This window comes from Mytilus trossulus, chromosome 5 (assembly GCF_036588685.1).
Source record: "Mytilus trossulus isolate FHL-02 chromosome 5, PNRI_Mtr1.1.1.hap1, whole genome shotgun sequence".
Lineage (NCBI taxonomy): Eukaryota > Metazoa > Mollusca > Bivalvia > Mytilida > Mytilidae > Mytilus > Mytilus trossulus.
The window spans coordinates 62,573,681-62,599,375 of NC_086377.1; the positions used below are offsets into that span (position 1 = coordinate 62,573,681).

At 31.1% G+C, this 25,695-nt stretch overlaps 2 protein-coding genes across 5 annotated transcripts in view; one reads left to right on the forward strand and one right to left on the reverse strand.

The window, feature by feature from the left end:
* Window positions 1-192: 192 nt before the first annotated feature.
* Window positions 193-11,773, reverse strand: LOC134719026 (phosphatidylethanolamine N-methyltransferase-like). Of its 4 annotated transcripts, none has more exons than XM_063581942.1 (8): window positions 11,708-11,773; window positions 11,342-11,475; window positions 6,960-7,055; window positions 5,411-5,526; window positions 4,146-4,291; window positions 3,160-3,271; window positions 2,098-2,172; window positions 193-390 (listed from the first exon to the last, which is right to left on the reverse strand). In XM_063581942.1, exons 2-8 carry the CDS (start codon window positions 11,429-11,431, stop codon window positions 348-350), a joined length of 678 nt encoding a protein of 225 aa, XP_063438012.1. In that variant the 5' UTR covers window positions 11,432-11,475; window positions 11,708-11,773; the 3' UTR covers window positions 193-347. The 4 variants fall into 4 exon arrangements, with proteins under 4 accessions (XP_063438012.1, XP_063438011.1, XP_063438014.1 ...); XM_063581941.1 differs by having other exon boundaries at window positions 11,644-11,770; XM_063581944.1 differs by lacking the exon at window positions 11,342-11,475 and having other exon boundaries at window positions 11,644-11,770.
* Window positions 11,774-11,943: 170 nt separating this feature from the next.
* The window catches only part of LOC134718168 (MYCBP-associated protein-like), a 47,990-nt gene continuing 34,238 nt past the window's right edge, over window positions 11,944-25,695 (forward strand). Inside the window, exons 1-7 of the mRNA XM_063580657.1 lie at window positions 11,944-12,188; window positions 16,307-16,407; window positions 17,321-17,418; window positions 18,861-18,934; window positions 19,952-20,058; window positions 20,610-20,739; window positions 21,526-21,666. Of these exons, the coding sequence (XP_063436727.1) occupies window positions 12,098-12,188; window positions 16,307-16,407; window positions 17,321-17,418; window positions 18,861-18,934; window positions 19,952-20,058; window positions 20,610-20,739; window positions 21,526-21,666 (742 nt within the window). The 5' untranslated portion in view covers window positions 11,944-12,097. The remainder of the gene's footprint in view (window positions 12,189-16,306; window positions 16,408-17,320; window positions 17,419-18,860; window positions 18,935-19,951; window positions 20,059-20,609; window positions 20,740-21,525; window positions 21,667-25,695) is intronic.

Below are 25,695 nucleotides of genomic sequence, written 5' to 3' on the forward strand. Positions count from 1 at the left end.
GTTTAATATTTTTGATTAATCCTGTTATCCTTTAAATTATGCATTATTTTCAATTTCAAATTGTACCAAAAATTGTTATTCCCAACCTATGTTAATTTTCAGGCTGAACTACAATATTGAAAATTGATGTACAGTGATTATTTTAAATTCTATTTAAAAAACTATTTAAATTCACAGTAAAAAAATCTCAAGAATTGTTCATTCTGTATTTATTAAAATTAACAATACACCTGATTGGTGTATATTTGTAAATAAAAAATAATTAACAATCATATTAAAATGTTCATTTAAAACCTGAGACAATGTAAATGAGCTTATGTCGCAGACACGGCCACCAATTGCTGTTGTTATGTCTTCCTCTTCTGGCTGTAGATGTGGGCTGTAAATGGCCTGGAAATAGACAAAAAAATAAAATATATGAAAAATGTATAATTATTTGATTGATGAGTAAGGGAGCTACCATTTGATTTTTATGGGGGGGGGGGGGGGGGGGGGGGGGGGGCTAGGATGAAAAATTTTGTCCTGCATTTTTTTTTAGTTGTGATGTCTGTCCTGCCTTTTTATTTTTCACTCTATCGGGTCCTGCTTTTTTTTTTTTAGTTTATCCTGACTTTTTTTACATAAATTGTCATCCTGACTTTTTTTTTTTGCAAGTGTCTCATCCTGCCTTTTTTTTTACTCAAAACTCCTGTCCTGCCTATTTTTTTCAAATTTCATCCTAGCCCCCCCATAAAAATCAAATGGTAGCTCCCTAATTAACACAACTTTCAGCTCTTGTGATATTTCTTATCCATTTTTTATTAGTGGAGGAAGGCATAGGGCTGAGGAGAACCATCGACCTTTTGCAACAAAATGACAATCCTATCAATTAAGATTGGGGTCAAGGGCACACACAGACCTGTGCTGAATTAGGCCCGATTCAAACCTACAACCTCACAGGCTATTATAATTTTTCAATAATACAGTAGTTTGACTACCACTCAGCTATGATGGCTCTTCATAAATGAAACAGAGACCAAACATTTTATTATTCTAAAGTACTCCAGTCCTCTTGGTAAATCATTTCAGAATTAAAGGCCCTTGGCGCTCTTTAACTGCACACTGTATTTGGCCTTTTAACTTTTTTATTCAAGTGTTGCTGATGAATCTTTATAACTGAAGTGCAAAACTGGTGTGCAAAATTATATAAAAATTATGTGTACATTTATGTGTAGCAGATTTCAACATATGAAATTGCTCTGAAGCCTGACAACCTTTTTTTAGGATTTGCTGGGGCATAGGGGTGTCCCATTTCCCCAGCAAAACCAAAAGAAAAGGCCATCAGACGTTAAAGCAAACTAAGACTAAGTCTAAGAAGGACAAGTCTTAACAATCACAACTTATACAAGACTCAAGGCAACACAGCGACTTATAGTTGTTTATTTCTGACATTTAGTCGCTTGTAGAGAGTTGTCTCATTGGCAATCATACAGACAATTTTTATATCGTTGTTTTTTTTTAGATTTTTGTTGGACAGAATGGATAATCAATTTTTCATGTTTTAGAATTTCAGTTTTATGAGTAAATTTTGTCTGGTTCAATTTTTGTTCAGACCATAAAATGATAATACTAAACTTCCTGCCTTGAATGATTCAAAATTTTAGTTCATTTATGTTTTGGAGTTAAGAGTACTCAATTACACATTTTGGTTTAGGGACCAGCTAAAGCATGTCTCAGGGTGCTGGATGTTCTTGCTGTGTTGAACTTCCATTGGTGGCCTTGAGCTAGTTTTTACTCATTGATTAGGTTCTTGTCTCTTTGACACATTCCCTATTTCCCTCTTTGACACAAATTCCAAATTTCCATCCTCAATTTTAGGTTCTATATTTTGGTAAGGGCTATTCCAGAAAAAAATGTATGGGGGTGGGTGGGGGTTGGAAGGCACATTGTATTAATAATACATGGGTGATGGGTATCAGAGCAACTTTTCACACTATAATGCACTATAATTCTCAATTACAATTGTCTGGTTGGCTAGTGCTGACAAAAACTGCCTTCCATCCCCCACCCCCCATACATTTTTTTCTTGAATAGCTCTAACCTAATATAATTTCTTACCCTTCAAAATATGTGGCAATTCTGTAACAAGTGACAACAAAAATGGTTAAAAATATCCCTGTCTGACTGGCTTTTCTGTAAGTATAAAGAATATATATCATATAAGTCTATATCAAATCTATATTAAGATTAAAGCAGGATTGAAATTTTATAAAATAATTGTTGAACTATCTTAAAATTAAGAAAAATTTCTTGAAGAACTTCACTAAAATCTTTTTAAGTTTTGTCAACTGATTTAGAGTGATGAAAAATATTCTTGTATTGTCACAAGCTCACAAGTCCATTTGGATCATGTGAGCTTACAAATTTAAAAAGGCTACAAAGAGTTCTCAGAGTAGGATAAAATTAACCAATCAATCAATCTATCATTACATAAACTGATATTAAAGTTCTGCAAAGAGTGTGTGACTGTGCATGAGCATAGGGACTATCAAAATCAAGATTATTTCTTTTTGAACATTGTATAATTGAGGATAATTTTGATCACAAAACATCACATTATAATGACTTAATTATTGTTCTAAAACTCTGTGTCAACTTGACAGGTTGACACATACTGTTAACCAACGAATTTTCACAAGTGTTTTATTTTTCAATACTTTTGTGAGTTAAAAAATAGTTGATTATAATTGTAGAAAATATCTAAAACATTTATCATTCCTTAACTACAAAAAAATACTTTTGAAAAATGCAAAATTCAACTGCTGTGAACTGGGCTACAAAGGGTCGATTGCAAAACAATTTATCCACAAAAAAATAGTTTGTGACAGACATTTTATCACTGACATTGGATTGTGTTGAGACATTTTTTTTTCTCTTGTTGGATAATACTGCCTCTCTAACATGTTTACCCTTTTATATTGCAGCTAGTCCAGTTTTTCTTTGTATACCATCTATAGATATTTTGTTCAATGCCAATTTCATGTCACTTGTCTTCATTCAATAATTCACAATTTGAGGTTTTAAAAAAAATTAAAAAAAATTAATAAATGCATGCAATAATTTCTAAATTTACTGTATTGTATATTTATTCACATCATATCTTAATTATTTCTTACTAACATTAATGAGGTTCCTAGAAAACTAAATGCAGATCCTACATACATAGGATCGTTAAATATATTAAATGGAAATTCTGTCACTCTTCTGTCCATCAATATACCAAAATAATCTCCTATAAAATAAAATCACATTTTTTTATTTTTTTTTAAACTATATATACAAAATAATAGGGACATAGATAATGCCCCAGCTTGCATATAAAGTTATAAAGGGACATAACTCAAGAATGGTAAAAGTATTTAATATGAGTTTAATGTGGTAATTAGCATTATGTACATGATGTATTACTAATTAGTTTCATAACACTTGGTGAAGGCAAATTTAAGTTAAGTTAGTGGACTAAATTAAAAAATCATGTTTAACCCAACCACATTATTTATGTACCTGTCCCAAGTTGGAAGCCTGAAGTTCAGAGGTTATTGTTGGTTCAAATCTGTAATATTTGTTTTTAGCAAATTATTTCATTGTATACAAGACCATTAGTTTTCTTTATTGAATTGTTTCACATTTTTCATGTTGGGGCCTATTATAGCCTACTACAGTACTATACAGTATGGATATTTCTCATTGTTGAAAGCTGTATAGTTGCCTATAATCATGATAATTGCTTACATCCACTTCATTTAAACTTTGGTGGAAAGTTGTCTCATTGGCAATCATACCACACCTCCTTACTTCATAGAGAAAAGATTGACAAATCATATACTGTACAAGTTTTGCTTATTGTTGAAGCGAGTGACCTTTAGTTGTTAGCATCCATTCAATTTGTATCTGGTGGAGATTTGCCTCATTGGCAAGTATATCATATCTTCATATTTTAAATGCGAGAGATTAATTGTTGGTGTTTTAATGCCACTTTTAAGCGCCACTTTTGGGCTATTTCAAAGCGACAATTTTTATTGATGGAGGAAGCAGGAGTGCCCAGAGAAAACCACCGTCCTTTCAATATATGCATGTGACATGTTGATATGTTCTGTTAATCTTACCTAAAAAAGTTCCATAGAAGCCTAATGCCCAATAGCTTGTAAGAACTAAAGTCAAACCAAACAATATACACCCATATCCTAATAGTAGAATCCAGTTCTCATACAACACAGGCCATTTAGGTTGGCTATCAAGTGCTACATTAAACCTGAAAGATTAAATATAATATGATAATCAAACTTGCCATTTGGATGGTCTTTTAAAAAAGATATGACAACACAACCCTTGGTCCCTTACTCTCCCATTCAAATGGTAAATAGCTCTCTTAGCCAAAGACAAATTATGCATTGTCCATTGTACACAATTGTTGTAGTTGTCTTTTGTTATATGTATTTTATTTGCTTTGTCACTGGTAGTTCTTTTATAACAGTTTCAGACTTTAACTAGACATCAGTGAGGTGTGAATAAAACTTTTGTAACAAAATGTATTTTTACCATGGGAAATGGGGTGTCAACTAGAACCAAACTTTATGACCTTGACCTCTGACTAAAGAAGTTGTACATACATTATGACACATCCTCTGGTGTTGGATAATATACATGTCAAGCATAAACTTTGAAATCATAAAAGTTCTCAAGATATATGCAGACACAATCTTTTCCATAGGACATGGGGTTGACAATTGAAACCAAAGTTTTTGATCTTGACCCTTGCCATAGGAAGTTGTACATACATTAAGACATACTTAGTGATGTTGGTTGAGATACATGTCAAGTATAACGTATGAAATTATAATGGTTCTTTTGAAAAAGACTGAACACAATTTGTTAAGGGTGGATATACGGACAGACTGATCAGTATAGAGTGACCCGCCAATGACATTTGGCAGGGCCCTTATAAAACAATTTACTGCAAAAAAAAAAGTTTTCCGAGAAGCAGTTATACTGTAAATTCAGAAATTATTGCGTGCATTTATTATTGCGATTTTGTCATTTTACACTTGAATGCGATTCAAATTTTTACGATTTTGAGAAAAGTCATGCTTAATTCAGTTAAAATATTACAAAATGCGAGTTTTAATTATTGCGTTAACAACTCAGTCGCATAATTCGCAATAATAAAAACCTCGCAATAATTTCTGAATTTACAGTAGTGTTTATCTGGCTAGTCAAATTTTTGCAAAGTGAACTTTCCCATAGAATTAATACAATATTTAAACGGAAGCTATAATTGTTCTCTTTGGAGTTTATTCAATTGGAACTTTTTAAATGTCTGTGATGGACAATCCTTCCCCTTCTCATTATTTCTATATTAAATTGAACATACCTATAATCCCTGAACAATCCCAGTGAGAAAATTGTAGATCCAAGAAATATACATCCTCTTTGTGGAGATCCAAAAACTTTAGTTAATGTGTGGTTTCTGTATTCCCATCTGGCAACCTGCAAAATTCATAGCTACATGTAGTTCAAATAATTATGACGTCTGGCAAGGCTATTTAATTTTTTTTTCTGGGACTCCTTCCTAGGAAGGCGTCCCAGAAAAAAATTAAAAATGTAGGAAGGAGTCCCAGAATTTTTTTTTAAAATAGACTTGCCAGATATTTGGACTAAGCTACATGTATAAAGATCAGGATAGGGTTTAAAGAAATTAGAATACTGTAAATTCCGAAAATATTGTGATAATTTTATCATTTTTGCAAAAAATGCAACAGTGTTTAATAATGAATTATAATCGCAACAGTTTAAACTCGTATTTTGAAATATTTGATATGTATTAACCAGGATTTTTTTCAATATTGCAAAAAATAATATCACATTATAGCCTAAAATGACAAAATATCATTATTAAATGCATGCAGTAATTTCTGAATTTGTAGTATTATGAGCCAGTACAATGTAGAAATTTTACTGAAAACAGACCAAAACCAAGGAAAAGAGAAAAACAAGTCAATCATTCAAACAAAAACAAAAAAGTGATAAGAGGCACTTATACATGATATAGAATAGAGAATAAACGAGCAAATGGGAAACAGTACATCCTCAATGCTCTTCAACTTTGTACTTGTTTGGCTTTATAAATATTTTGATTTGAGCATCACAAATGAGTCTTATGTAGACGAAACGTGCATCTGGCTTACTAAATTACAATCCTGGTACCTTTGATAATTATAAACATAAAAAAATGAAAGACATCAATGCACAAACAAAAACACTACCATCTACACTGTCACATTAAGTTTTATGTTTATATATTACTGAAGTGAAGTGTCTGGTTTATAAATGAGGGCCCTCATGGGGTTTTTGATTATGTGATTACTTGGCCGTTTTTTTAATGATTATTTGATTATTAAGCCAAATATTTCATGATTATTTGATTACCTAGGACTGTATTTTTAGTTTATGATTATTTGATTACTAAAGATAAGCAAATATTTAATGATTATGTGATTATATTGGCAAAAAAATGGTGATTATGTGATTACTAGGACCCCCCCATGAGGGGCCTCATAAATGTTTGATTCTCTGACACTTTGACAATTTTTACTCTCTCAAAAGTTTAGAAACAAATACAATTTATAAACATTTCCTTTCCTGCAATTGCAGACAAAATCTCAATTCATGTATTTCTCGTATTTTCTGGAGTGTTCTGTCATTTATGTACTTCTTGTATTTTTGTAGTGTTATTAAATTCATGTATTTCTTGTATTTTCTGGAGTGTTCTATCATTTATGTACTTCTTGTATTTTTGTAGTGTTATTAAATTCATGTATTTCTTGTATTTTCTGGAGTGTTCTGTCATTTATGTACTTCTTGTATTTTTGTAGTGTTATTAAATTCATGTATTTCTTGAGTGTTGTGCTAGTTTTTCTTACCACATTCCAGAATAAAGGGTTGAACATTATAGTTAGCATGGAAAACCATAAATCTGTATCCTGGATTGATATCTGGAGGTCAAATGGTAATTCCATCTACAATGACAAAATCACAATGATATTAAGGTGGTACCTAACACTACAGGGAGATAACTCTGTAAAATCAGCAGAACGTTTTAATGACGTTGTGTTGTTAAGGGAATATTAAACTTCTCAATGATCAAAATAAGTTTTTGTCAAACTGCTATATAACCAGTGTAATTTTTCTGATTATACTGTTGGTTCAAATTTTTTGAAATTTTTATATTTTTGTCAAAGGGTCAAACTAAATACTTTGTCAAAATTTAAAGCAATTTAAACGAGCCAAATAAATTTTAGTTCAGGTGTTAGGTACCACCTTAAGTTATGCATGCAATAATTTCTGAATTTACAGTAAATGAACTAACATTTAAAAAAAACACTGTCTCCTATTTCAAATATTTTACACATTCTCCAGCTGATGATAACAGAAAACAACAGACTTACTATGTTTCCCCATGTGCTGTGTTTGTTACAGCATTTAAAAAATTCTGAATTGACCTCTAAAATTTGGAACACTTGACCCAAGATTTGGATTGAGGAATTAAAGAAATAAATTGATTTTATAGTTATACAACTATCATTCTGTATTTTATGTCAAATAGCATGTGATATAATATTAAGTCCTTTTCAGGAAAACTGAAAATATTTGACACTCATGACACTGGATGTTATTAGAGTAGCTAGACCATTTATGATTTTGTTGCATTTCCATCATTCTTGTGCCACTTCCTTACCTGATATCATGGATATTGAGCGAGTGGTTGGAAAAAATATGAAGTTATATTCATTGTTCATGTTGTTGTATGAATTATTCAGCAAGTTAAATTCTTCAAGTTACGATTGATGATCAGCATTGCTATCATTTCGGTAATTTGTAATTTTGAGTTGAACCTGAATCCTCTTGATGAACTGAAATATTGCAAATTCAGAAATAATCATAATTGCAATGTTTTAAATAATGCGAAAAAATATGATAGGCTAATAATCACAAAAATTTAAACTCGCATTTTAATTTTTTTAAATAAGAATTCGATCAATAAGAGCGTTCTCAATATCACAGAAATTATCATCGCATTTTCGTTTTAAAGTCATAAAAAAAAATATGCATGTATTTTTATAACTCAATGGATAGGTTTCATTATAAAACTTATGTACATATATATATATATACTTTTCCTGAAGAAAATTCTTTAATTTGTTCATATTTAGAAGAAGTTTACTTTATTCTAATTGCTGCCTTCCAGGAAGAAATTCCCCGACATATTTGCCATATGCAAAATGACCTCAGTGTGACCCATCTTGTAAAAATCCTGCGATCACAATATGCATGAATGTCCTTAAAATAAACTATGATTATCTGATTGTACATGTTAAACACGTGCTCAATATCAATGTTTTTTGTTGATTGTTGACAAACAGGTGACAATTGTTAAACTTCGGCTTCAAAACACGAACATTAATTACCTGCCATATTTTCACAACACTAATTTTAATATACCGATTGAATAAAATCAAAGAGCTGATAGCTCTGAAGTGGAAGAAGGTGAATAAAAGGTAACTTGAATTACCATAAAAGCAGCCCCACTTACCCAGGCTGCATGTTCCATTATCGATAAAATGTATTTTTTTTCTTCAAACAAGAAAAGGTCATAAGTACATGGATTTCCCATCCGTACAATCATTTTCTATGTTCAGTTGACTATGAAAATTAGGTAAAATCTTTAATTTGGCAGTAATTAAGAAGATCATATCAAGAGGAACACATGTGTACTAAGTTTCAAGTTGATTGGATTTCAACTTCACCAAAAACTACCTCGACCATAAACTTTATAACCAGAAGCAGGACGGACGGACAGACTAGAAAACATATTGCCCATATAAATGGAGCATAAAAATAGTAAGACTTGTTACATACCTGCCAACTTTTGAAAGTTCCCATATGGGTTTTTACTGCACAACAACAATTTTAAAGGTTACAATTTTTAGCGACGTATTTTGCAAGATCTGGATTGTCTAGAAAAAGTGTCATATTTGTATGATGAACTTACATGCCTTTTCCTTAAGTCTGTTTGCATGATTCTAGTTATATATATATTAAATCGGTAGTAAAAATATACATGAAGCTAGCAGACCAGGGTTTATTTTCCAGATTATGAATATATGATGCTTGTTGAAATTTCCAATTTTGAATTATGCACAAAGATGGACCTTTAACAGGTTGGGAAAAACACTCCAAATGAGGGTAACCTAACTGGAAGATCATCACAACCCACTGTAAAAAATGAGCACAAAAAAAGTCATTTATATTCATATTATTTGATGAAACTTTTCCCCAAGAATTATGCATCTATTAAGTACTGAATGGTCAAAACATCATGTTTTTTTATCGACATAAATTTTGTCGTAAATGTAACCAAATGATGTAGAAATTGTGTTTTTTCTTCAAATTTCCATCAAATTGTAATGTTTATAGTTCCCTTACTGCCTCTCTATTTGAATAAAATAAAATAATAAGAAGAATCTGTTTCTTGTTTTGTTTTGTTTTGTTTTTGACAAATGATTGTTCACTGCTTGCAAATGAATCATTATATTTATATATCTTATCTGTATATATTTTTGTTCATGTCTCCATCTCCTTATCATTTGTAAATGTATAGACAAATAAGAAAGAAATAAGCTCCACATGTATATTTGCAACATCGTAAATTAATTAAAAAAATAACATACACTAACACTAGTACTGCATGGATTTTAAGCATTATGAAAGTCATATTTGTAGAAAGCTTAAAAAGACTTAAAAACAGTGTAAAATGTCTTGCTATTTCTTAGCTTACACAATTAAATCTAATAAATACTAACATTTACAAATTTAAATTTTAAGATTTTAAAAGGAATAAATCTAACTACTAGACCTTTTTTAGTCTAGTTGCACATATTGTATGTTGCATTTAACATAATTTTAAACAAATTTATAATATAAACTTCAATTTAATCCTTGAAAGGAAGTCTAGATTGCTAAAATAATTTATAAATTTTATTTTTTTTATTTGTCCAAAATCATTTAAATTAATTTAATCAACATCCTTTAATGATTATTTGATTAAAATATTAATCATTTATAGTCTTTTTACAATTTACATTTTTAAAAGCAAAATAACTGAAAACAGGATAAAACAAAGGGAAGTAACAAAAAAGTATTTCAATATTCCCAATACACATCGTTTTGATAACACAATGGCAGTTAGCCGGAGGTAAACATCGTTGATTACCAGTATGTTTGACACCCAAGCTGTCAAGTGAAGCCATATAATTATACATCTTCTTTGATGTTCAGGTAAAATTTAACACAGGTGTCAATTAAACCCGTACAGTAGTAAGAAATGATCAAATATGGCGTCTGAAAAATTTCATACACGGGAGTTTTTTCTCCTAAACGGGAGGTTCACATGTATGTTTCGAAGGACATCTAATTCACATGACAAAGGAAAACCATGAATAAAGACAACACTTTATATATCCTTTTTATTTATATAAAAACAAAATCTTCTTGTCTGCAGGATTGCAAATTCGTAACTTCAAGGGCGAACTTGTAAACAGGGCGAGTTGTCCCGATACCAAATTCACGCATGCGTAATACAAATATCTACAGTTAAAACATCCTGTTACAAGTAAACAAATAAAGTTCATGTGGATGATATGAAATCTAATAATTTACATAAATAAAAGGGTCATATTTAGGATAGTGATTGTTTTACAATCATAATTTACAAATTAAATGATTCAGATGCCTAATCAGGTGTCAGGAATCTAAGTTGTTTTGAAATTGTAATACACGAAATGAATGCGGCATACAGAGACTCAATGCCAATGGTCAGCCCCTTAAGTCTTCAGAAGACTTGACGTCTTCTTCCACTAAAAAATGACGATTATATTAAATTAATGCAAAAAAAATGATAAATCGTGCACAGAAGACTAAGTTTATAATATGATGTTTGTAATTGAAATAATATTATTTTTCACAGGTCACTCGTTTCATATGACTTTAAATGACAAAATCACAATAATAAATGGAATCTGAATTTACAGTTGTGCATGGATAAATGTTGTCAGAAAGGGTAGCATAATCAATGTTTTTTTTTCTTGTGAAGGATCTATCTCTAAAGAGGTCTATTAAGTAATTAACAATCAGCATACCTTTCAGTTTTATAACCAACATATCCCCCCCCCCAAGACTAAAAGGGATAGTAAGGATGAATGGGTTGGGGAATCTAAATAGTATAATAGTTGAACAAAATTATAACCTTTGAAGCATCAATTAAAAGATGATCACCACAACAACCTGTAGGTTTAAGCTTCCTTGAACTTTGACCATTAACGTCGTCTGCTAACATCAAATCTCGCTGTAAGTCACGTTGAACTCATTCTGACTTAGCTTCTAAAATAATGAAATAAACTTTGAAAAACAGTCATTGTCAGTTTTACAATGATAATGTTTACCAAACTGAAAACCAAAGGGGGGACAAACAAAGTTTCAAATTTGAAAATAACAAAATTCAGGGGTACATCACGTCTAAAAGGTTCTAATTTTGTGTATAAAATGTACCTTTGATAAATACTATCTAAAGAAATAATATATTGTTATCTATGTGTGTCAACGTTTTGTAAACCTTCTGGACATCGACGATTGTTGATACTCAGAAACGCAGCTCGTGCTAAAATGAAAGTGAAACCGGAAGTTCAATCTGAAAGGAGGCTGATTTCGCGGGATAAATTGAAAGTGAAAGTAAAGTTAAAAGAAAAGAGATAATGACTGGAGATGCAGAGTTAGAGACAATAATGTTGAAAGTAAGTTAATTCATACATGCTTTTTAAAATTTGATTTATATCAAACCGCTGATGTTTCTGTTGTAAAACTATACACACTTTTTCTCTCGTTGACGTTCACGTTGTTATAATCAACTTTCTAATGTGACGTCACAATCAGCATTGGAGATTTGCATAATTACCGAATTAGTCCAGGGTTGACGTTTGGTGGTTAATAGTTTGATTAGACAATCATGAAGAAAGCAAGGAGAGGAAGTAAAGCGGGCAAAAAAACAGGAATAAAGGAGGTTACTGAAACAAATTCACAAATTTTATCAGCAGCTGGTAAGAGAAAAAAATACTATTATAATATACATGATATAGAAAATATGTTTTAAACATGTTAAAGATGAGTATAGATACTTCTTTTTCTTCTTATTGTAGAAAGTGGGTCCTGGGGTATTATATTTTATTATATTTGGGGGATTATTTCGACATTTAAAGACAGTGATGCCTACGAAAAGTTGCATATAAAATTTATTAAAGAAATCTTAGGAGTACACTGTAAGGCCTCGAATGATGCATGTCGTTCCGAACTTGCAAGACTGCCATTGAAAAATAGGATAATGTTATCTAGCATTAAATTCTGGGATCATTTAATCACTTCAGAAGGAAGTTTAGTTCACCAAATATATAATGCTACAAAAAAAAGCAACCCATGGGTTAAAAAGTTAAATATTATTATTCAAAACTTAGGTTTATCTTATTTGTCAAATGATAACCTTACTATTAAACCCCTGTTTGGTTTCATAAAACAAAGACTAACTGATCAGGGTTTTCAGGAACAACATGCAAATATTTCAGCATCTCCTAAATTAATATTTTTCCAGAGTGTCTACAAAATTAATGAACGGGCAGGTTATGTTGATGCTTTAAAAAATAGATCAGATCGATCATCATTATGTAAATTAAGAGTTAGTGCTCATAACCTTGCCATTGAAAGAGGAAGATATTTAAAAATGCCCAGAGATCAAAGAATTTGTGAAATCTGTAAAAGTGGCGAAATTGAAAATGAACAGCACATGTTGCTACACTGTAGCGGTTACTCCAGTATTAGAGAGTCTTTTGTATTAAAAATGTTTAATATTACAGGAAAAAGTGTAACCACATTGTGTGATAAAAATATAATAAATCTCATACTTAATAATACATCCTATAAGGCACTAAAATTATCTTCCTCTTTCGTAACAAATTGTTTTAATGCAAGAAGTAATCTATTGTAATAGATTTTCATTATACCTTTAATCGTTTATTCACATATATATATAATTGTTTGTATTTTACTACCATGTATAGCAAATTGTTTATCCATTCGGTCATTACCATTTATTGTAAATGCGTTTGTGCCAATAAAATATTGTCTATTGTCTATTGTCTATTTATTTTTAATTCATTAGGCCAAACAAAATGTAACATGCAAATGACATGAGTGCAAGAACTGTCACGTTCTGATTTTTTTTTATAGGATAATAATGTAAGTACCCAGATAGCAAACATGTGTTGGGCCCACGTTGGCATTCTGTTGGCAACATTGTTGGGGCAACGTTGGAAAACTATGTTGGGCCACTGTCATTTTGCTCATCGGCCCTTCGTTGGCCCAACATGTTGGGTCTTTGTTGGGCCAACATCAGTATTATGCCAACAAAGTTAACTATTTGCTAACAATCTGCCAACAATGTTAACTGTTTGCCAACAGTCTACCAACGTAGTCTAGTTTTGAAATTATGTTGGGCCATTGTTGGTCGTACTACAGTTTGCCAACTCTTTAACTACGTTTTATTATTTCCATATTATTAGTAAACAGTATATTATGGTCTATACTGTATTGTATATAGATAACATACAATCAACTTTCAATTGGAAAGAAACATAATTCACTCGTGTCAAATGATCAGATGAAATTAATAATTAAATTTCAAATGCAACTATATTCAAATTTTATTTATTGTTTTGGGCTGGTTTTAAATATTTTTTGTTTGCGCAAAAAAATATTCAAACATGAAGATAAATATATTTAAATGACTACACAGATTTGAAAATATTGTGGGCTTATATTTGAATTTTCAATATTGTCATGAAATATATCCAAAGATTGAGCATTCAAAAAAAGTTTGATTAAAATTGGTTCAGTGTGTTCGGTCAGAAGATCTTACACTGAACCAATGGACGACACAAGTCGAATATCATTGGACCAACTACCAGAGGCGGATTTAGGGGGGGGCAGGGGAAAAAAATTGGTTGCTTATATAGGGAATCACTGAAGCGTGACTGAAGTGGGCCCCCTCTTAGGTCAGTCAGTGGGTCCCCACTTATGAAAATTCCTGGATCCGCCACTGACTACTTAATTAACAGTTGGTAAGAAAATGTTGGGCCAACATTTGGCCAACCATACAAAAATGACAATTGGTGCCAAGTTGTTGGGCCAACGAGGGCCCAACAGTGTCAAAATAACTCTTGGCTGAGTGTTGATGGACCAACGTTGGTCTCTTGTTGTCCTGCCAACGCCAACTGTTTACCAACTGTGCCTACTAATCACCAATGTTGGCCCAACAAAGTTTTGCTATCTGGGTAGGTAGGCAATTTTTCTTTAGTTTACACTGTGTAGTAACCAGCTAAAAAATGTGTGTTACACAGTTTTTAGCTGATTACTACTTAAGATTCAGTCTGCCTTTAACAGTGCTCAATCCAAAATGGCATGAAAAATGTATTAAAGGGTTACACACTAATTGAAATTAAGGTAGGTAGGGTAAGCACATACCTGTCAACCTGTGACAATGAAAATGCAGGTCATGACCTGCATTGATGAATAAAATCTCAGGTCATAACGCTTATAAACTTTTTGGAGCTGAATTTCAGCATTTATTGTACATTTTTCTTATAATTTAAATCAAAGTTACCAAAACATCAATGCATGTTCACTTGGTTAGGTAATTTTATGTGTTTTTAATTATTTCATTTCACTTATAGATTTTAATATATTTTTGTAACTCAGTTTTATGTTCTAAATTATATAATACTTGTAATTCAACCTCAAACATCCATTGCTACATTTTATTTTAAAATGTTTTACTTCATAACACAGCATTTCACTTTTCTAATGAAATTAGACTATAATAAAATATGTTACAGAAGGTATAGAAGAAAAAATAATTTTCAACTTTAAAAAAATAATTGTATAAAGGTCATGAAGGTTTAAAATAATGAAAAGTAATATTTCAATTAAGAAATAATTCATGGGGACTTGAATATATCGTTATTTTACCACGGGTTGGCCCTTTATGACAAATATTTTACCCTGAGCGATGGTGAGGGGTAAAATATCGGCATAAAGGGACAACCTGTGGTAAAATCTAGATATATTCAAGCCCCCATGAATTATTTCGATTCTAAGAGGACAAATACGGCAATTGTTTGGAATCGAAGCGCTCTAGGTGGAGGCCGTTATTTGCCGTTCTCATTAATTAACGCACTTTTAGATTGGCGTAAAAGAACGGAGCAAACAGAAAAAATGACATGCTCAAACTATTCACAAAACTTATTCAGATAGATTTGGATGAATTTTAATGATAATTAACTTATATGTCTTCTATGTATAAAAAAATGGGCTTATACCACATTTTAGCATTGTTTGTTGACGTTTCCTTGTTGTGATGATTTTCGGTATCAGAAGCATGTATTTTCCCGTAAAATGCTTAAATCATAATGTCATCATTCTATGACGTCGGGTACTTCATTCATAAAAAAACATATGACGTGGGAGTACGATCGAAACAGCCAATGCAATATATTCATATTTTACCACGGGTGTGTACTCAAAGCGTTTGAAGGACCTCAAGTTAGAATATGTATTAGAATTTATTTTTTTTCAAATTTAATCTTTTTCACCCAAAAAACGTACATATGTAGAATAATTTTAAAATGGTGAGAAAAAAGGGAAAATAACTAGCTGAAATATTGTTTGTAAAACACAGTGCAATTTATTTACAACCTAAAGCTAAGGTAATAGACCACTTTCGAGTTATTCCGTCACGGGCAAAAACTCTTCAATTATGCACGCCTTTATGACGTCATTTACCAGATAGAGGGGGTCGCCTGTATCCCTGCACTATTTTACGTTCATCAAGCGTCTTAGTGATCGTCTTTGTGCAGGATAAACTAGAAATAGTTGTTGTTCTGTAGGTACTTAATGACATTTCCCTAATGACAACAGTGTTGATTGTCAATTTTGAGAATTCAATTTGCCGAATAATTCGTACAATATAGAATTATAGTTTCCAACCACTCGCTCAACATTGGAAGGGATGTGACGACGCCCCTAAACGCACAAATGACGGTTGTATTAGAGTTACCTTGTTAATTTAGAATCTCACACATACATCAAGTACATTATAACTGTTTTAAAGGGAAATGGAGAGGGAAGACTCTAGAATCACCACTAGAGGAAAAACCACCAGAAGATGATGTACGTCGCAGGTTTTCTATTGATGCAGATGTTCTAAAAAATGTAAGTGATGATATATTTAGTCTATTTCCCAGCTGTTATTGAAATTCTTGTTAATATTTGCTGTTTATTCCGAAAGGCATACTGAATGTTTTATGGAGGGGACCAACTTATGATATATTCAACCCAGAGCTCCAGATAAGCTACATATTTGCGTGCTCATGCATTAAATGCAAGTGAAAACCCAATGCAGTTGACTATTGCAGCATACAAAAACCCGATTTATGCAAAGGAAACCCCAATTATATATGAAAATAAACTCATAGATGCCAGGATTGAAATTTTATATATGCGCCAGACACATGTTATGTCTAAAATTGACTCTTAAAACCATGGGTTCTCAACCTGTAAGCTTTTAAGGCTGAAGACTTTATAAGTCTTTTCTAAATCTGTATACAAATTGTGTCATCTTTAAGGCCACAGAAGTCATGGAAGACATTTTTAAGCCTAAAATGGAGACTGGAAATGGGGAATGTGTCAAAGAGACAACAACCTTAATACCATGCTTACCAAAAGTGGAAAAACAGAATTTTTGTGATACATGTAGCAGGTGATTTGTAGTGTTAGCATTTACTGTGAAAAATCACCAACGAAAGAGAGAAGGGATTATATGTTCAATTTGTAGAAAGACATGAAAGGTAGCATAACATACGTGTTGATTGTTTTAAAATAAATAAAAACCCATCTTAAATACATGTACAATAATAAAGAAAAAAAATATGAACAAAAAAAGAACAAAACCGTTTATATTAGCATGATGAGTGTATTTTAAGCAACCCTCAACCATGTCAACCATCTGCCTTTTTGGGGTAAAGAAGTATGTACTATACAAACCTTAATCTGTATTAAAATTAATACAAATTAAGGCTGTACAACAAGTTAAGTGTCACTGAACCCTTATATTTAAACATTTCAGATTCAACATAAACATGGCCCAAGGAAACAGATGTCTAAGATTGAACCCACTGTAGAAAATTATTGTGTGAGGAAATTTAAACCTAAAGAAAATGTTATGTAAGTATGAACTTTACCAACTATTTGAAACAGCATGAATAAAACAGCAAGGTCATGATGATCAATTAAGATTATAAAGGAAATCTTTAAGTCACACATGTATAATGATGATATGCTTAAAAAAAAAACTCATCAGAGATACCTGGGCTGATATATGCATAAAACCTCTTTTGAATTAGTTCAGTTATCCAATCATAATACTTAATTATCGTATGCTTCATAGAAAAATCTGTCTGTTTCGAAAAAAATCTTAACATATTAAAGTAGATTTATGCATTTTGGCCCAGGCTTCTGATTTTTGAAGGCTACATACATGTTTCATCTACAATTTAAGACTTATCAGTGCTGGAACCAAAAATGTGAAAGCCAAAATAAAAAATACCAAGTTCAAAAGAGAATCCAAGTTTTCAAAGTACAGCTAAAGAAAAGATTTTTTTTATAATTGATTGACTAAATATCGATGTGCAAGGACACATTTTTTTCTTTTCTAAATTTACTATCATTTTGGTGTACTCATTCTGATTCATAGTCGTTAAAGGTGAATTGTGGTTTCAATATATACTGAGCCAAAAAAGTTTAGCAACAAAAATATGAAATTTTATTTTATTACAAAATTGTAACAACATATGATTTTGATAATAAAAAAATGAAATTATGACATGTCAGAAGCAACATGAATCTTTATCACTCACATCCATTAGGATTTTCCTTGTATGGAGCACGGGAGGGTCAAAATGCGAAAATGAGTAAAGTGTTATTCAAAATCAATTTCTCAGCAATGGCCTAAGTGCATCAATAAATGATTGGCAGGCACACCAGCAGATGCCCTTAATCTATGCATTACTCTTGTGGCCAGAAAAAACTTGTCACGTGTTGATGTAAAGCGAAAGTAGCACTCCTCTCTTTACGATAGTTTTTCTTGGTCTACGACATATCGACCTATCCCGTGCAGTTGCAATTTGTCGATATTTGTTTGTTAGTCTCTAAACTATTGATTTATGCACATTTAATCAAGCCACAAGTTGGCACAACATCAGAAACACTCATTCTGGCATCAACCATTCCAATAGCCTTCTGATGGTCATTTTCGGCGAGGCCAGGTTAACGGCCTGTGCAATTTTTTCAAACTTTTTTGTGTTTTTCTTACCAATGGCTTGTTTCTGAACGTTAGTGAAAAAAAAATTTTGATTTTGTTTTATAAGTACAGGTACAGAAGGTAAAACATCAACTACACGTGGAAAGCTAAAATGGCGCGAAATCAATCATCCAGAAAATAAGTAAGGCTGTTAAAAATTACAGGTAAAACTATGGATTATATCAATAATATTTAAAAAAAAATATATGTAGAAACAACAAAAGAAAAATTGAAAAAAAAAGTGTTGCTTAACTTTTTTGGCTCAGTATATTTTAATTTAAACATGTGTTATATTTCTTTTTCATAGCAAGACGGTGATTGTTATGAAACCAGTAAATTCTGACAGCGAAGTTACTGTTAGACCAATGGAATTTGTCATAAGTAAGCATTTATTAAGTTGAAAGGGTAAACATTATTTGGTGTAACCTAGAAAAAAATTGAATATCTTCAATAATATCTCCTGATAGGATAAAAGCAAAAGACAGCATGTCCTTAAAACCTTGCACTAACCTTCTGTTATTAACGTAATCTCATAAATGCAAAAAAAAAAGTGCAAATGAGTCAAAATAACAAATAGTCACAACACAGCCTTCAACAATGAGCAAAACTCATATCAAAAAGCAGTCATGAATAAATTGTTTTACCCCTGATTACTTTGAGTTGTTACTATTTTCAGCAGATAAGATGATTAAAAAAGTTGTTGGGTAATTTCAACCAAACAGAAATCCAGTAAGATTAAGAAAAATAGACATTAACTAGAATTAGCTGTACACTCCTCAGTGCAAATGTCTGAAATGGAGGATAAAAATCATAAGAGAAACAGATTTCACCACCATAACTCATGTAATACCATATTTCTCCAACAGTAATTTTTTTTTACAGAGCTCTACAAGCCTCTTCCTATAGAATTTAACTGTCTTAGGTGGAGAAATATCGAAACACACTAATCTCTTGTTGTAGTTATGGAATCTATTTCTAAACAACTTTGATCATGTTGACAGCAAAAAAAATATGATATGTCATGTGATATTGTCAACTATCCACCAGAGATAAAATGAAGTGGTAGTAAGCTAATCCAGTCCATACAATGAGAAAAACTTTTGAATACCATATATACATGATATAGTTGACTTTAAAAGACTTCAACATTAAAAATGTAAAACAACTCAAACAAGAAAACTCACAGCCTAATATAAAAAAAAAAAATATGAATACAACTATTACTTATACATTTGTTATATGAACCAATGACAGCCACTGTACTGCATGATCTTGACTTGGAACACAAACATAAATAACTTGGCATAATAAAGTAAACAAAACTATGAGTGCTCAACTCTCACTTTATAACCGGTAATGTATTTGTCAGATGTATTTGTATAATCTTTCTTTGCTCAGATTACACAGGACCAAGATTTACAGGTGATGGGAAGTTCATATCGCACAGCATTCTGGGAAGTCTGGAAGATTTTGAATCAGAAGCTAAGAGAAGGGGAGAAAACCTTGTAAGCAATTAAAATTTTTTAATGAGAGATTTGTATGCCCCATCTACCATGTCTACCATTTTGTTTTCTGTCTGTGTGTCTGTTCATTTGTCTGTGAAATTTCAGGTCAAAGTTTATGGCAGTCTACCGTGAATTTATGGTCACATTAACTTGAGAGTTAATACAGATGTTCATTATGATGTTACCTTTTAAATTTCCAAATTAGGTTTTTGACCAATTTTTGACAGTTTGTGTTAATGAGTTTGTGAGAGCAGGCTGTTTTATAGACACATTCTGTACACCAGGTTATATTTGCTTTTAAATTTACAGTGAAATATTTCATTCAGGAAAATTTGGGGGTCAAAATATTTTTCTAAGAAAATACAGAAATTTTTCACACAAAAAAATCTAATGTACAGTTCTCTTGTTTTAAACTTTCTTGATTTTATTGAACAAAATTGCTCTTATCTGATAAAATAAATAAAAGATATAGAAATTGAACAGAATATACAACAAAAATAACAGAAATGTAAACCACCTGGTACATGTATTCATTTTTTTTCTATTTTTAGCATATGTTAAAGACCATCCCACCAGCAGGAGATTTTAAGAAAACAAGTAAAAAATTAAAAGCTTGCCATTCTCTGAGAAAGTGGAATACAAGAATGGAGGAATGGAATAAAGCCCAAAACTATCTGTCTAGTAAGTGGTTTCTTTTTTCTTACACTGGAATGATTATTTAGGCTCATGGAGCTACTGAACTTTTTACAACAGCTATTCTAATTATTTAGGCTATCAAATTAATGTATATTTGTTTCCTTCCAGGACTGTAAATTAATTGGTGAAGGTAATTCTATCTACTTTTTGTTCAACACAGAACTGGTTCTCTAGGTAGAAGAGTATTGTATTAATAAAATACCTACCACCAAGACTTCCAAAACAGTCATATTTGGCCTGACAAATGTGCTTCTTTCTATAAAAGTGCAAGTAGTACAATTTAGTACATGTACACTTATAAATCTTCAAGATATACTGCCGCTTTAATAAAAGAACATGAAAATGTGCTGACTTTATTCTTAGCCTTTGTCACTCTCTTTTGGGTTACCTCAGTTAAATAGCCTAAATGCCTAAATTTATGAAATAAAAAAAAAATGATTGAAAAAAATGGTTGGCTAGGACTTTATTGCCTTACTTGATGCAATCTTGATTTAAAAGAATTATTCATGGTAAATTTCTTTTTTTTTTAGGGTGGATGGCCTTTGACATTGCTATACACATTTCACAAATTATTTTTAGTTCAAGTAAAGGATTTATTTGCAGAAATGTGTACATGTATAAGCTTTCCAGGTAATAGCATTCTATATTTTGAGTAAATTACACATTAAGTTTATATTGTATAATTATAGACAAGTGCCACTATTTGTATTTAAAGTAAATTAAACATTTAAAATGTTTATAATAAATAAGTGCCATCATTTTGTATTTCAGGTAAATTACAGAGACCAATAGAAGATTTGTTGATGAGAACAGCCAACATTTATCCTGCCTGGGTTGACAGTAGGGTAGAAACTCTTGAGGCTTTACAAGCTACAGTCTCTGGATATGGTAAGTCAGTCAGTCAGTCAGTCAGTCAGTCAGTCAGTCAGTCAGTCAGTCAGTCAGTCAGTCAGTCAGTCAGTCAGGGAGTAATACTAATACAAGTATAATTTTTTTCCAACTCCTGAAATTCTCAAATTTTTGGGAGGTAGAAAATCCTTAATTAGTTTTTTTCTGGTTTGCTTACTTATTTTTAATAAGAATACAACATTTTAATCTCAAGAACTAAGCAAATAAATATGTTGTATGTATTTTTGTGTAAAGCCTTAAAAAAAATCATTGGATGTGAGGCTTGTCAACCAGCAGTGTTTTGAAGATAACAGACAAATAAGATTTTCATTATTCATGTTATACTTTGATGCATAGTAAAGACAACTTTTAGTGACAAATAAACACTCTATTAGAAGTGACACTAGGAAAAATAGGTGCTTGAAGTTCAATATTGGATGTATTGTTTGGTGGGGTTTTGAAAATCAAATTTTATGGCATATTAAAACTTAATTGAAAAATGTGGGATAAAATATTTTTAAGCCAGGCCATAATAAATAATAGGTTTGTTTTCCCAAACGATACCTACCAAGAAAAAAGCTGCCTACTCAAATTCTTTTATTGTCCTGATTCAAAGAATTTTTTTTAATCAAATAGGCATGAAGACTACTAAACATCTGATACTTAAATTTCTTTTTTTGAAAAATAAAAATAAAATGCCTACCTACCTACCCACTGTCTCAACCTTTGGGTAGGGTTTGGGCAAATCAAAATATTTTTAAGTGTGGTCCCAGATATATAGACAATAATAGTGCATTGACTTGACATATCAGCGATATAAGGATGAGGCTTAGAAACGGGGAAATGCGAGGCTGTGCAGAGCCATTTCCCTGTTTCGGGCCAAATCCTTATATATAGAAGAGTTTGTCTTTTTATAAAGCAATCAATAGGGTAGCTGCCTAATTCAGATCGAGCAGCTATATTGCAAGAGCATTTTTTTACTCCTAAAGTTAACTTATTAAATTTATTTAGTACTTTATCAGGTGGACTTTTGTCAATGAAATTTAGAGTATCTACTTTTTTGTTATTTTTATCTCCTTTAATTGAAGCTTTATAAAAGGATGAGTATGCATCCATATACCATATTTCACTGTTATAAGTTAATATTGGTCTGACGAGAGAGTTTTAAATAAATGGTTTGACAAATTTACAGGAGTCTGATGAATCGAATTACAATATGTTTTTATAGAATACATTACTTTCATAGATTTTTCGGCTAATTCTTGTGCTGAATGAATAAGATTTCCATTCTGACTAATAATATTACCAAGAAATTTAAACTTTTCCATTTGCTCTAATTTATCACCATTATAATTAAAAGAATGGTTAAGATTTTTCCTATTGTTACTTGTGCTTAAAATCATAGTTTTAGTTTTTTTACAATTTACAGTTAACTGCCATTTATCACAGTATTGAGACAAATGGTTTAAACTTGACTGAAGACCCTCTTTAGTTTCAGACATTATCAAAATATCATCAGCAAATAGGAGGCTTCCAATATTTGTCTGTTCTATTTTCAAGGGATCACAGTCATCCTGTTTAAAAATTTGAGGTAGATCATTTATGAAAATATTGAATAGGGTGGGACTTAAAGAATCCCCTTGTCTTACCCCTCTAGTTACTTCAAACCAGTTAGTGAGTTTATTATTAATCTTTATTGAAGATTTAGTGGTTGAATACATATTTTTTATTACTTGATACATTTTACTGCCGATACCCTGGGACAAAATTTTATATAATAAAGCTGTTCTCCAAATGGAGTCAAATGCTTTACGTAAGTCAACAAAACAAATATATAATGGTTTCTTTTTTGAATTTAAATATTTATTAATCAAAGTTTTAAATACAAATAGACTATCTGTAGTTCTTAATTTAGGAAGAAATCCAAATTGTTCCTGGCTAAATTTGTTTTCCATATATTTAATTATTCTGTTATTTAAAATTGAGCTAAATATTTTGGCAATACCATTTATAAGAGATATTCCTCTGTAGTTATTTGGGTCTTTGGAATCTCCCGACTTAAATATTGGCACTAATAGAGAATATTGCCATGTTTCAGGGGAACATCCTGAATCAAGAACAAGGTTATATAATTTTGTGTAGCATTTAATAGTTACTGGACTACAATATTTAATCACCTCATTTACAATGGAGTCTGGTCCAGGGGATTTTTTCATTTTAAGGGATTTTATAACTTTATTTACTTCTGATATAGTTATTGGGCTATCAGTTATTTCATTAAATCTATTTTCACTCTCTTTGTTTTTCAAAAAAAGGTTTATCTCATCTTCTGCTTTGTCGCAAGGTTTGTTCCAAAGACCTTGCTTTTGAAAATGGTTTGTTAGGTTATCTGATTTCATATTAATTTCTGTGGTATTCATATTATTTCTTAGAGATTTAAGTAGTTTCCAAAATTGTTGAGGGTCTTTAGTTTGAAGATTTGATAGTTTTTTAATCATTTGTTGTTGATATTGGATTTTTTTCTTTTTACTTGCTTTTTTTAAATATTTTGCAGTTTCAAAAAATTGCTGTTTTAAATTTCTATCAAATGGTTTATGTTTTAGTTTTTTACCTAAATTATTGATTTTACTTTTTAAATCTTTTAATTCATTGTCTGACCAAGGGTTCTTTTTTATTTTACTTTTCTTTTGCTTTATTGGAACTTTTATTATACATGTTTTAGAGGCTACATTATCTAGAATTTCTGTTAATGATTTTGAAGCTTCATTTATGCCTTTTTCATTTCTTACAAAGTGGGTGATTTCAAAATTTAAAATCTTATTTTTCACTTCATTAGAGTTTAATGCTTCATACATCTTACCATGTGACACATCAGTCCATCTGTATGTTGTGAATTTTTTCATATTATTATTATTAAAGTCCTTTTTATTTATATATTGTTTTATATCACATTTTAGTTTAAATGAGATCTGTACATGGTCCGATAAAAAATTCAGATCAGAGGTACAAAAATATTCTACTGAGGGCAGGAGATCCTTGCTCAATATTGCATAGTCAACTGTGCTACAGCCATTTTTAGAAAAATATGTGTGATAACCCAACGAATCTCCTAAATATCTACCATTTAAGATCCTAAGTCTTGAGGATAAACACATGTTCAGTAAATTATTACCTTGTTTGTTTAAAATATCTAAATTATTTCTTTTAATAGGAGAATCTAGATCATAGTCTTGGGGTAACATATCCTGTAAAAATTGGATACTATTATTTTCATTTTCAATGTAGTCAGCTTGTTCCCCAGTTCTGGCATTAAAGTCCCCAATTAGGGCTATATCCCCATATTTTGAATAATTTGCTATCTCAGCCTCTAAATTAAGTAAATCATCTGCAGTGTGTGTTGAATTTAATGGGGGGATGTACACCGCACATAGATAGATATGTGTTCCTGTCCCAAAAAATGTTTTATTCAGTTTAAGCCACATTCTATTTGGTGACTGAGAGCCATCCTTTAGATATTCTATTCCTGGATATATTTGTTTTTTTATATAAACTATAATGCCCCCGCTATGTCTCTTAGACCTTTTATTTTTTTTCCTAGATTTTGAGATTGATACAAATCCATTTATTTGTGTATCTGCACTTTCTCCTTTCCATGTTTCAAGAATTACATTTATATCAGATTTAATATTTTCAATAAAACTAGGGTCCATGTATTTATCCCCAAGACCATGAATATTCCAAGACGCTACTGATAAATGCTTTTGTTGAAAAGTCATAATTACAAAAAAAAAGTGAAACAAGTTTTAAATTCTGGTGGGATAGTTCCAAGAGTTTTACTAAAGTATAACAGTTATCTCCCTTTGTACATGATGTGAATATATTACACACTTAATGTTATTCAATAGTATACATACAAGTGAAAAATATTTTCATTTAAATATATATGTCAATTATATATAAATATTCTTAAAGTTTCAGAAAAAATTTCAAGCTGTAACTATTTTCAATTAAAACTTTCTAAATGTACTTGTACATTCAAATGTATTATTTAAA

What these genes read in the sequence shown, in the direction of transcription:
- LOC134719026 (XM_063581942.1), bottom strand. Translation starts at nt 11,431, where the DNA reads ATGTTAGCAGACGACGTTAATGGTCAAAGTTCAAGGAAGCTTAAACCT. An exon ending in ACCCTTTATTCTGGAATGTG is followed by an intron (nt 5,527 to 6,959) that starts GTAAGAAAAACT and finishes TGAATTTTGCAG; the next exon opens with GTTGCCAGATGGGAATACAG. An exon ending in CTTCTATGGAACTTTTTTAG is followed by an intron (nt 3,272 to 4,145) that starts GTAAGATTAACA and finishes TTTATTTTATAG; the next exon opens with GAGATTATTTTGGTATATTG.